Raw genomic sequence first — 13,183 nt, forward strand, 5'->3', positions numbered from 1 at the left:
CATTCGTCAATAACACCATGGCCTTTAAAGAAGGATGACATTTTAGTCATTCTTCAAAGCATACATTTGCGTGCTATGAAGAAGGGCCTTTGACCCGAACGTCACCTATTATGTAGTTTTCCCTTTAAGGCCAGAGTGTTATTGACGAATGTGTTGAGGTTTTTTGTTTGATAATTGTGCTTCTGCACCACTGTGAATGCAGCAGCAGCAGCGTCACCACCAAATAATATGCTCCGTTTCATACGGCGCCACCGCTTGTGCGAAGTGCATCTCGCAATGGCTAGGCGATCGCAGATAAACGATATTTTATGGGCACATTGCATGACGGGATCATAGAGTAATTGGAGCCATTGCACTCTGTGTTTCCTCCGAGTGTGAACACCGTTTAACATGTGTAAGCCTTACATATACCAGTGCGAGAGCAACATAAGTGTGTGCTTTGCAGTCGTGTAGATTTCTTAGGATTACGATCGTAGGCCACGTTTTAAGTTCATGCAGGTTTTTTATTTAAAAAGCACTCGATTTACCGGGCATGTAACAACGTGTCAATTAGAGGATTAATTCGGCCCTTACGCTCGCGCGGGTACGGATTGACTGTTTCCCATTGGTGCATTTAGTATTGGAATATGTTTCACATCACTTCAGCAGCCCACTCGAGGTTTGTATGTATGTTGAACTTCTTTCGCAGCGTATGTAGCCAACCGCGCTAATCGGAGGTTGGGGGGAAGGACAACAAATGAAATACAAAAACCAGTTCTAAAGAAATCAGTTTTTAATTTACATTTAAAAGTGCATAGCTCCATACTCTTAGGTTTTTTCGGTAAAGTCACGTAGGAAAAATTAATAATAAAAATAAAATAATAGAAATAAAATTATTATTATTTCTATTATTTTATTATTATTATTCATTTTTACCTACGTTGCTTTACCGAAAAAACCTAAGAGTATGAATCCTTGCCGTCACGAAAGCTTCAAATCTAGAATGCATAGCTCCAGTGGCTTCCTCTATCAGAAGGAAGAGCGTTCCAGATAGCCACAGAAGCGCATCTGAAAGCGCGCGATGCGGTGACTATCTTTGTTCGATGGCAAGCCAAAAGCAGCCGCTGCTGGAGAGGCTGATCGGAGTTCGCGTGATGGTTTGTGCTCCTTGACGAGATCAGCAGGGTATTGTGGTTCATTCGTGACAAGTGCACAGGAAGTGCTACGTTCACCAACCTGTACGGTAACAACAGCAAATCATGACCCCAACATCTCGTAGGATGCATGGGGCTGAAACCCTTGACATAAATAATAATCACACTGCACACGTAGTTTTGTGTTGAGCAACTGCACACATTTAAATGCTTATTGTTGTTAGATTCTACAAGAATGGGAGTTTTTCACCCACCCTCCCGCTCATTTGCACCTTGACCCCTGTGCAAGACAACCGAGCCCTAATTGGTCACGAATATTTTCCCTTTGACTACAAGTACGAAAAACTCCCCCCTCGCCCACGCCTCATCTGGGGTAATGAACGCAACGTCTGCGTCAGAGGCCTGCCAGCAGCGTCTTAACACGTTGAGTGTTACCACAAGTGGCGAAACATCGCAGCAGCAGCAGCAGCGTGTTAAATTATAACTTACCGCCCTCCGGTGATCCACTGCTGGATTAGCGAAGCCGCAATTACCCGTAGTATGCACAATTACATAACTGATATATTCAGTGTTTCTCTTTTAATAGGTGAAGGGTAATTGAATGAATGAACGCTAAAACAAAACCTTTTTTTTTCAACCAGGTAAAGCTCACTGACCTATTAGCTCTTTTTCCAAGGCGACTGGCCCACACATGACAGCTCACTCGTACGTGCGCATTTATAGTAGCAGCGAAATAATTTGAACGCATGTTTATAAATGTGGAGAAAATCCACTCTGTCCACCACGATGAGAGGCTTAAACCTACACCCTCCTGCATACCAAGAAGCAAGGGAAACGCCATCTCACCACTGATACATTGTTACACGAATATTATTCAAATGTAGCACTGCCGCAGTGGTTTTTGCACTGCGCTATGACCTGAGTTGGATTCCCGGCCACTGCTAACCATAAGTAGTGAGTGATATCTGAAACCGTCCTGGGTCCCTCCCCCCTCCCTCCCACCGCGTTCGTCATAAAAAAAACCTACGGAGGTTATTAATTTTTCTGCCGTGTCACTGTTGCCACGAAAACTTAATGAGAGAAAAAGCCCACGTCGAAATGAGTTTAATTACACGAGTGCTTCCAACACAGGAAGGGCAATTGAGGGGTGTCGCATGGGTTAAGCAACAAAACACTTCCTGTTATTGTATTTTGTTTAGGAGTGACCTGCGAGTAAACAAACGCCGGCTCATTCGCTCGTGCCTGCTCCGGTCGCGGTTACTCGTGCCCAGAGGAACAGCGATAACCGCGGAAGCGAGGACGACGGGTGGTGGCGCGAGTCGCAGGAAGTAACCTCTGCTCGGAGCAAGGCTAATCCGAATCGCAGATCAAAGGGCAATTTGGCCAGATTGAGGGGGTACGCACGCACGCACGCGCCGACACGCGACCACGGGAAATCGTTCGTCTCCATGGGAGGAACTGGGCGGGTGGCGCAGCGGTCGAAGCGAGCGACTCACACAATTGGAATGCCGAGAGGTCAAATCGCGGTTGAGAATCAACTTCATTCAGAATCCCTCCTCTGAGGCTTGGTGAAACGAGTGCACAAGCTATCGCTCGGCAGGAAGGCAGAAGTGGCGACCCGATGCAGAGAAGTGGCTTTAACCAACTGGAGTTGAGCCAAAATGAGACCCTTAACTTTTGCTTGAGAGATAAAAAATATTCGCCTCCTCTCGAACACTTCCCACATACCCGTCCGTGGCTTTACCCCTATTCGTAGAGCATCTTGCAAAGCGCTCGCATTAAGATTCTACCATCATCATCATCAGCCATGATTTATCCGCTGCTGGATGAAGGCCTCCTCCAACCATCATAATCCCTTTTAACAACCTGCACCGACAAGTGCAGCAGTCACGCATCGGCCGCCAACCGTCAAACGCTTTGCGAGTCCAAACACTCGGCCGAGTGTTTTCCTGCTCCCATCTGCCTATGACCGTCTCCCTCTCTACGAAGCGTCTTCATTCGCGCTTCGCCAACAATGTTGACTTCACTCCCTCGGTGGCCTATAAGCATCGTACGCCTCATCTTTCCCTGCACAAAAAAAAACAACACCCAACACGTCCGCCAATTGCACCGTGGGCCTTAACAGGAAAACATGTACAAGAGATGACGTTTCGGACAATAGCCCTTCTTCAGCACATAAACACCTCATGAAAGCTCATTAAAAACACAACCCACGTACGATAACCTGCTCTAAAAAGAACACTTAAAAATCCCCTCTTCTCTCCAGCTGCGCATGTTCTACTTGTAATTTGTACGGCACCATAATGCGCAGCTGGATTTTTATCACCTCTAACTCCGAACTGTATTCTCTTTTACGATGAACGGGTGTGCTGTGACGCAGTGGTGTGCCCACCGTGCCATAAACCTCAGTCTTATTCCTAGCCATACACGGCTAACATCAGTGGCGGGTGATATCTGAACAGGCCCTGCTGCCTCCCCCCCCAACCCCCAGGCCCACGATCATCTCATCAACCCACACTAACCAAACAAATCCCATTACTGACACGGCGTAGGGAGGCCTTCATCCAGCAGTAATCTGACACGTTTGTCTGTTGTCCTTCTCCCACACCTTTGATTAGCACGGTTGGCTACGCACGGTGCAAAATAAGTTGCACATACATACATACAAAGGGCTGTACATTATCATTGTTATCATTACTTTACCATATTACATCGCAGCGTATGAGCGACAGTATGGCCACACTGACCAAGCAACATTTGAACAAAGCTTGTCGTCGCCTATTCCTGAGCGCATGCTTGTCCTGTTACAAGACATCGCTTCTTCGAAGCGTGTGGCAAAACGCTGATGTGCGGGATTGTTTGACGAATGGGCAAGAACGGTGATGAAGCGATTGCAGTCTCACCGTGGGGAGACTGAAGCCCCCTCTCTCAGCCACAGCTGCAGCAATACCCACAAGGGGTGTCTTCTAGATGGCAGAAGGCGCGATTGTGACCGAGACTCGTGTATCCATAATTCAGGTTGTTTTGGGTTAGATCGCGTAAATATATATGTGTCGTTAAAACCCACCACCACCCGACACAGCCAATTATTAAGGTTTGTCACGTAAATAGAACGTGCCAATTCGTCGCTAGTACAGCACACCGATGTGTTGGAGAGCCAAGCCACAACATAAAAATCTGAGTACGAAGTTTCGCCAGTAGTTACAACTAGCTTCATCTTGTATGTCGCACGAAGCCTTTCGCATGCATCGTTAGTCCGATGTGTTCCCAAGCCTGAATGCACTTTGCCCTCGGATGAGTTTGCCATTGCATTTCGTGAAATTGTTGGGATGGATTTAGCCTCAAGATTGTTCACAAACGAAACCAACCAAACCAAAGCGCCAATGTCGCACCTCGAGTGACATGCGACCATCTCTCTCTCTCTGCCGAGTCTTTATGTTTGTGCTTTTGTTTCCTCCTTCACGGCACACGCACGCACTCACTCCTGTCACCCACCCCCGCGTATTGCATCGGCGCGCATCCGACCAGCGCCTCGTCCTCTACCGCGATGTCTCCGCCATCCCCCAAACGGGCACGGCTGTCGCCTCTCCCGACAAACGAAGCCCCCCCGGCGCACCCCCTAAGACTTCCCCTCCCCAATGCCCCCGCCCCCCCCAACTGCGCAGCCAACCCGCCCACCCCCTTCAAACTTCGTTGCCGTGCCTCGCTCCGCTGCACGACATAACAGCGGCAAAAACAGAAAACTAAAATCGGCCGACGATAGGATCTGCGTCCCGCGAGATGATGGCGCGTGCGAGGAGGGCATCGGCGGCGATGTGCCTGGAAATGCCAGCGGAGGGCCACGTCTGCCTGCAGCCTCGGCTTGCTTTCAAGCGGCGAGCGCGACTCCAACGTCCGAACGGTTGAATAAACGCCTCTTTCCTTCCCCAATGCTTTCTCTCCCCGTTTCCTTCCCCATCCCTTGGTGGTTTTTTTTGGTTTTGCAAGGACCTTAAATGGGCGCGCAGATGTTGGAACTGCGGTGGTAGAGAAGGCCGCTTGCCTATCCTGTGGACAGTGAGAGACGAATGGTCGGGGTGACTCGCGCCCGCTTCGAGGGAATGGTGAACAAGCGGGACAATGAAGCAAGATATTTGCAGGAAACCTGTGAAAAAGAGCTTCATAACTCATCGGATTCCTCCAGTCTAAACAAAGATTCTGATTATTTAGCGACGAGAGGAAACCACCGAAGAGTTCAGGAGGAAACGCCATGCAGGACAGGGGGAGAACCTACAATCTGCACGCAGAAGGCACACGAGTCGGGAATCGAACCCACGGCTTTCTTGCTGTGAGGCACAAGAGCCAACAGTGCATCATCCTGCTGCCCATCGTGAGCATCATGTGGCAAAGGACGTATGCAGTGAAACCCAAATATTCCAAATACTTTTGAAGTCACATTTCCGTTACGCATGTTGACAAAACAGGACGACTTGAATTGTGTTGATAAATAACTGAATTAGACCGTAAACAAGTTTTGGGATGTGGATATCACGGCAAATGGAAAAAAATACCCTCGATAAAAGCCAACGGTAAATGTGCAGAGTGCCAGAGCAGGTTCAGGGCACTAGAGGGGCGAGATATTAACTACCTCGCCTGGTACACAGGAGGTCGTGGGTTCGATGTCGACCCTGAAGCCTGTATATTTGGAGTTTGCATGTGTCTCTCTCTCTCCCCGTGGTCGTGTTGATTTTTCTGTGGGTCCTCTGTTTTTTTCCCTGCTCATTTAGAAACATGTGTTTCGAGTACTTGACTGCAATGCATCTTCACATGATAAGCCACTCCGTAGAGCTATCATTTGTGGCCAGGTCGCTTCTGAAAAAGAGATATATAGCTCAGTGTGCCTTAAATGGTAAAATAATAATAGTTTATTTTATATTTTCGGTTCAGAAGTGCTGACGTCTAGAAAAGGTCACGTGGCTCAGAGGGCAAAGCACTGAGCTGCCACTGCAGAGACCCTGGGTTCAAATCCAGATTTCAGTCATCTGTGACAAAATAAATCGGGTTCTCAAGTGTAGCAAGTTGATGGTCTGCGCACAACAACAAAAACCCCATCACGTCAAATTTTATTCTGCACTTAAATTGGCTGAATTTCAAGCTCTGCTCGGGATGTTGGGAGACAGGCCAGGAGGTAGAAAGAGGCAGATGCCGCTCGGTGATTTATGCACAGGCGGTGCCTATGCCGAATAAAAAGGAGAGCGCTCGATCAAATAGTGGGGGAGTGAACGTGACACATAGAACCTGCCCTTCGGCAGAGAATTCAAGAAGAAGAAGATAAATATAACATAAGCCGGTGTTTCTATTGTTTCATTTTCCTACGTAGCACATTACTGTAATGCACCGGCAATATAATACTTCTTGACGCTGCGCCAAACGCTAAGTACTCTCTTACTCCATCAGTCACGGCTTGAGCCCTAAGAATACCCATCAGTGACTTTAAAGTAAAGCGTGGCACCTCGACTTCGTGCCCCTTCACCGCAGAACAATGCAAGCCCCTATTTAACGTTCTCGTGACGGGAAACAAAAAAATGGGTTGCTCGATATGAAACCACTGGGGTTTGGTTTGATTGACTACGCGTACAGCCCCTTGTCAATCCACTGCTGGATGAGGGCCGTTCGACACCGCTTAAGTCATGGGAGCGGGGGTTATCGTGACCATGCTTTATCAAGCTGGTCAGTACGGGTTGGTATAGGCAGACAGCGTAGACGTCGGAGCATAGTACAGTACAACACTGTCGAGGGCAGCGACATGGCCCAGTGGTAGCACGTTCGTCGCTTGTCGCAGATGTTCATAATTCGAATCCAGCGGCCACTCCAATCAGTACTGCGGGCGAAGCAACCGTGAAAATACACGTGGTCTGCTTCTCGGGACGCCAGTGACAAGAGGAGGCCATCGTGCGCTGGCGTCACTGTCCAAATTTTTCCAAATTTGAAAAATTACCTGCAAATCACTCAATAGAAGTCTCCATAGCAAGGGTCCTGCAAAATACTTGGCAGAAGAACCACCTGAAAAAGAGTTGTGAGCCTTTCCTGGGTGTAAATGGGCAGCAGAGTAATAATGCCACTGGATTTTGCTGGACTCCCTTCTGCTGACAACCGAGCCCATCAGCAGCTTCCCGCGCCTGCTTCATGTACGGTGGTCGCCCATCCAAGCGCTGTCCAGGTTCAAACCACCTTAGCTTATAAGATCCAACCAGACCGGGTTAATTCCGAACGATTTTGGTCATAGGCAACAGACTGGTTGACCCTAACCCCGATAAATGTGTCGTGACCCAGAATGCATTAATGACCTCAACTCAGCTGGCACCCCTCCGCCCCGCCCCCCCCCCCCGGCAAATGTTACAGATTGCCGCTTTCAAAGTGTGCTATTTCCTGTGTCACGCTCTTCCAAAGCAGCAACACATCCTACATATGAACCACTAATCCAATCTGCGCTGGAATGCAATTCCGCAGAGCCGCCAATTACAGCGGGGATTCTTTTCACCAGCACTCGGGCGTTTTCATGACGTTAAATAAACCGAGGAAAATTGATAAATCGCCTCTGTGTGTGTGTTTTTTTGAGCATGTGTGCATTGTACATACAAAGTGTGCACGATGTGTGTGTGTACGACATTGGGGGACCGGTAGTATAGCAGTTAGTGTGCTGCACTATGAACCCGGTGATCCGAGTTTGATTAGCACTCACAGACACCAACAACTGTGACAATGATCTGAATCGGTGCTGGGCCTCCTCTAGGTCGACTCAGACTCAAATAACTACCATGTGCGGTGCCTAAACATTACCACTCAGGAGACAAAGGCGGCCGGACATGGTTCTGACAACCCACCCCATCGTGTGCCGTGCCGGCCTTCATAGATGCTCTCTGTGAAGGCTATACGGGGGATCTTTGTCTCTGTACAGCATTGATGACCACGGCACACGACATAAAGTCTGGAACGCGCGTGTCGCTGCATACCTTTCATGATGGCTTCCGCAGCGTACAGATCCTTTTTATAAGTCACCTGGACAGAAAACACACCGACTTTCACCACAAGTTCCTTTTTAAAACAAACGGTTATTTAATAAAGGACCGGAAAAATACCTCACTAAAGCATGCCCGTTAGTCCAGGGTAATAAGCAACCCAAAGACGAAATGAAACAGCACAAGAGGCCTTTGCAGACGTCTCGTAAAGATGAGCCTCATAAAATATACTCTGCGCTGCCGAGTGACATCGAGAGTGGGCCTTTAAGTGAGAACGGCTGCTGAAAAGTCAATTACAAGCACAGCATTAGCCTCGGGCGTTCCTAAAAGTCTCGTCGCGTTTACCCAACTTGCACTGTGCATCGTCTTCTGTCGTACGGCACGTCGCAGAGATAAGCCAGCGACTTTTCGAATGGAAACGAAAGCTATAGAAGCGATGTCTCGAATCCCCTTAGCCTTCTGACGGCACTGGATTGCCACCGCTCAGTGCTCTTGATGGGCGCGCGGTAGGTGGCCACGTGAGCCCCGTTGTTTGTTCTGCTCTGCGGTCGCAGGTGGAGCTGTCTTGCGTGGGAGATGGGCGAGCATGTCGGGGGATGCGATGTCCGAAAGCGATCGATGGTTCGCTGTGTTCCAGGTTTTATGGGGAAGCGAGAAGCCAGGAGCGGGTTTAGTGTGCTACGCAGTCGAGGGGGGTGGGGGCAAGCATTGGGGGGGGGGGATTGCAGAGCAAAAGGGTCAAGAGGTCAAAAGGAGCCTTGTAAGCTCGGCTAAAGGGGATGAGACAAAACTGTCCGTCAGCCATGCTAGGCTGGCTAGGGGCAGAAGCCTCGTTTTGTGGTGGCACGGGAGGGAGAAGTGGTCGAGCGAGGAAAAGCTGACTGGCCAGGATGGGTAGAGGAGGGGGTAGAGGAGGGGGTAGAGAGGGCTTTTGTACCTTCCACAGGTTGTCGGGGCCATCCAGCAGGCGAGCGCGTGTGCCCCCGTAGTGCAGAGCCACGTGCAGACACTCCGTGCCGACGTCCAGCTCCTCTTCCGAGCACTGACAGGACACATGGCACGGGAGACAATTAACTCATCACCATCATCATCATAACTATTATTTTAATGTAGGTGGGACAGTAGTTTGCACACTGAATTCTGAAACCGACGGCCTGGGTTAGATTTCTGGGCGCAGCTAACATACCAATCAACGGGAAGTGAAGCTTACACAACACCCACGACTGACATGGCATAGGGAGGAGGCCTTTGGCCCACAGCAGATTGATAAAAGTATATATAATTTTATCATAAATTATAGTTACTTCATTTGCACAGGAACACCTCATCGAGTCTCAACAGTGTTTTTTTTATAAAGGTCCTTCCTGCATTGAGATGTTTCGCTAACATTTTTTTTACGAGAGTTTGGTTTGTGGGAAAAAATTGGAGCACTCGGAGAACACCCATGCATGCTGGGAGGTGAAACTCTGCACAAAGAGATTACAGCATCTATTCATTAACTTCCATTGCTAGCACATTCCACATCCTCGAGACTACGATACCTGCAATTCCCAGGCAGTCTCCTCCATTCACTATCCAGGCCTATATTCCAGAGTACGAACAGGTCCAATCTTCCACAGTACAAACTGGGCTAAAGCTTCAGAAAATACTAACCAGACTAACCTTCCAGAGTACTAACCGGCCTTGACTGCTGAGACATGATGAGACTTGGAGCATTCAGGCTAATTTGATCACAGCTGCAGAAACTTGGCCAACAAATATGAAGAGCCTGAACTTTTTTTTTAAATGGACATTTAATTTTGTGCGAAAAGGTGCTACAGCACTGAGAGGTGTCACACAAATTAGCGTGACATTAATTCGATTATGATTAGTATTTTCAAAAGGTAACGTATATGTGGCATCTTCCCTGAAAGTTGTGGAGATGATTCGAATCCTCAAATCCAACTCAAAAGTGAAAGCGTCTCCCAGCTCAAAACGACTTTAGGCCGGTGCTCATTTGAACTAGTGGTCACGAGATCCGGCAGTGGAAATTCCACATTCCTATGGTCCATATGTTACACACAACGGGGGACGACGGACCAGGCTGAACTGTGCCCATGATGATTACTCGTAACCTTCCGGGTGCGAGTTGAGTCCTCTGCTACAGCACCACCTGGCCGGATACAGGACTCAAATAGAGGAATCAAACAGCAGCTGGATACAATCAATTTGTCTTGAAGACTTCCGCAGAGTGGTGGAGTGAAAGGCAAATACATTTGGCAGGGTGCACCGGAGCTAGGAAAGCAAGAGTGGTAAACCTACGGAACTAAATAGTCGCGTTGGGCCAAAGCATGTTTTTTCATGGGCCGTACATTGATTTCGTTCCTATTCATAATTACTTAATGATAATTGGCAGTCCGTTATTCAATCCACTACTAGATGATGGGCCTCCCCACCTCGTGTCAGTTATGGAGGTTGTTTGATCATACTTCACCATGCTGGTCAGTGCGGGTTGGTAAAGGAGGCTGCACTGGACCAGCTACGATATCACTCGCGACTGACGTTATCCATGACCGGTAATCAGACTGAAGTTACTGGGTTTGTAGTGCAGTGCGCTAATCACTGCGCCACTGCTCCGCCACTCTTTATTTGTATTCATTGCATTGTATTTGCACACTCTTGACTAACAATTGCGAGGGTGCACATTATATAAGTGCCTTGTATTCACAAGAAGAAGTGGTTTATGTGAAGAAAAAAAAGTGTCATTAAGATTTAACACAGCAGATATCTTGGCCCGTATACGGTGAAACGTCAATTATGTACAGCGGACCAGCAAAATTCAATGTTAGACTTGGAGGAAATGGTAAATCAGGGAATGTAGTAATGTAGTAAGTCATTATCATCGGCCATGGTCGAGCCACTGCTGGATGAAGTCCTCGCTAAGCTGCGGCCGTCTCTCAGTCTTGCGATACAATGATTCATCTAGCATCTGCACAAGAAACATTATCTTCACTTCATCTCCGCGGTGGATGTCCTCTCGCATGTGATTTCCTTCTTTGAATGTCATTCCATCGTTAGTCGCGGCCAATGGCCACCGTTTCGTTAAGCGACATGTCCTGCCCAAGCCCAGTTACAGTTCTTAACGGTCAACATTGATGTCTCTAACTTGTGTATGATCGTTGATCAACGTGTTCCTCTTTCTGCCTCAGTAGTATGGAGAAGTGCATTCTTGTACTTATGTAATGACTGGGAATGTCACTGTGTGGTGCCGGGCCTGCGAGGCCACGGCGGGATGTATACTGTTGTGTGTACACCCCGGACACGGGGTGTAGTACCAGTCCCAGTGGGGGCTTGGGTGAACGCTGGTTAAGCGCGGTGGCACCACGCACAGCGTGCGGTGCGGGCTCCCGTTGAGAAAGAGCTAGGATTACGTTGGGGGCATGATACTCTGGCTGACCTGGGGGCAGGTGACCGGATGATACTGGAGGGGATCCAACGGTGGAGGGGGCCAATGGGTGGTCACGTGGTCCGGGAAGAACTCTCGAGAGCCTTCGGGCAAGGGTGAGAGATCGAGAAGGTGGGCGGGGCGAGAGGCGGAGCCAGCCCCAGCCCGCCCGATATAAGGGAGGCCCTGTGAGGGGCTCGGGGTTCTTACTGTTGGAGAGGCAGGAGATCCACGTCAAGCTTGAAGAAGCCTCCAGCCACGCGGTCCGGAAACCAGCTTGTGGTCCGGACCGGGATAGTAAAACCAAGTCTAGTTCCGCCGTAGCGTGGTTAGTTTGGCGGTCACTACCCACGGGTATGTTGTGTTAATAGCCCTGGAGTATGTTGTGCAAATAGTTAATAAGCGTGTTGCTCCTCAGACAACGTCTGCGACTCAGCTGGACTCACTACACTTATACTGATTGGGGACTTAACGTTGACGTTTGATACAGGATAATGATCAAACTGGGAGCATTGTAACACAGATCAGTATACCGCAAAATACAATAACTACTGGGATGCTTTTGCTTTAAACTTGTCAAAAATACTGAGCGAGCAAGGGAAGTCTGGGAAGAGGAATGGGTCATTTCACTGTTTATCTCTCAATTCGCTAGCCCTTATTCAACAAAGTCCAATCCAAACGTTGTTTGCTGAAACACAAATTAATAGCCCCCACACCCCAAACAATTTCTCAAATTAAAACAATTCTTTATCTTTGCAATCGCGTTGGCCGTGAAATCTACGGATATTTTTTTCACTTTTCCCACCTACACAATACACAGAATGTGAGTACGGCGGCCAGATCGCTCGCTGATTTTATGACATTAACAAGAATGCCCTTTATCTGGCCCCACGTGGGTGGTGAGCTCTCTCCAGAAGCCCCCATTATGTTGCACTATCTTGCCTCTCGAGCTGGCATGTGACAATCAGCACGTCACACGAACGTGTCTCTCCGCTTGCGTCACACGTTTAAGTGGAGGGCCCCATTTGCGCGACCTTGGCATCAAACGATGAAAATGTATTTTCTTGGGGTTTTTTCCATGCCTCTGAAACATCAGGAGAGCAAACGCTTATTTATTCACCGAGCGCCAATCTCGCCGTAACCGATCGGCCTAACGCACTGACAGGAGTGCAGCTGCACTAACAGCGCATCGTCACCATGCACCGGAGTAAGCTACAAAGGATTTGAGTAAACGTGGAAAAAATTGCCTCTTTCATTAATTCACAGCCGTCCGTGCGAAGCTATCGGGGTTGTTTGAGCATACGTCACCACTCTGGTAATGAAGGGTTAGTGAAGGGGTTGGGGGATGGACCCAGGACTGGTTCACTGATGTTATAGCCATGAGCAGGAAACAAATTCAGGTCGCTGGGATTGTACAGCAGTGCGTGAACCACTACACAACCGCCCTCCCCTTGCTTACAATGGTTATCGACTAATTCCAGTTGGCGTGAATACCGCTACTCGCAGCACGAGTTATGCACGGGGACTATTACCGCACCGACGGGTCTGCTGAAAATCCAGGTAGCCTGACAAAACCGGGATCTCAAGTAGTGTGAGCTGATAGTCTCAGTCCGATCACCATTGACTAT

The 13,183-nt window shown here is 48.7% G+C and overlaps 1 protein-coding gene across 7 annotated transcripts in view; it reads right to left on the bottom strand.

The window, feature by feature from the left end:
- Positions 1–13,183, bottom strand: part of LOC144933443 (D-ribitol-5-phosphate cytidylyltransferase-like) — a 103,384-nt gene that overhangs the window by 77,703 nt on the left and 12,498 nt on the right. For all 7 annotated transcript variants that reach the window (XR_013637059.1, XM_078858255.1, XM_078858206.1 and 4 more), the window contains 2 exons: positions 9,069–9,173; positions 8,126–8,171 (listed from right to left, as the gene is read on the bottom strand). Coding sequence is in view for 6 of the 7 variants with exons in the window: in XM_078858255.1 (XP_078714381.1) it covers positions 8,126–8,171; positions 9,069–9,173 (151 nt within the window). In the remaining variant the exon portion in view is untranslated. The remainder of the gene's footprint in view (positions 1–8,125; positions 8,172–9,068; positions 9,174–13,183) is intronic.

This window comes from Lampetra fluviatilis, chromosome 1 (assembly GCF_964198595.1).
Source record: "Lampetra fluviatilis chromosome 1, kcLamFluv1.1, whole genome shotgun sequence".
Lineage (NCBI taxonomy): Eukaryota > Metazoa > Chordata > Hyperoartia > Petromyzontiformes > Petromyzontidae > Lampetra > Lampetra fluviatilis.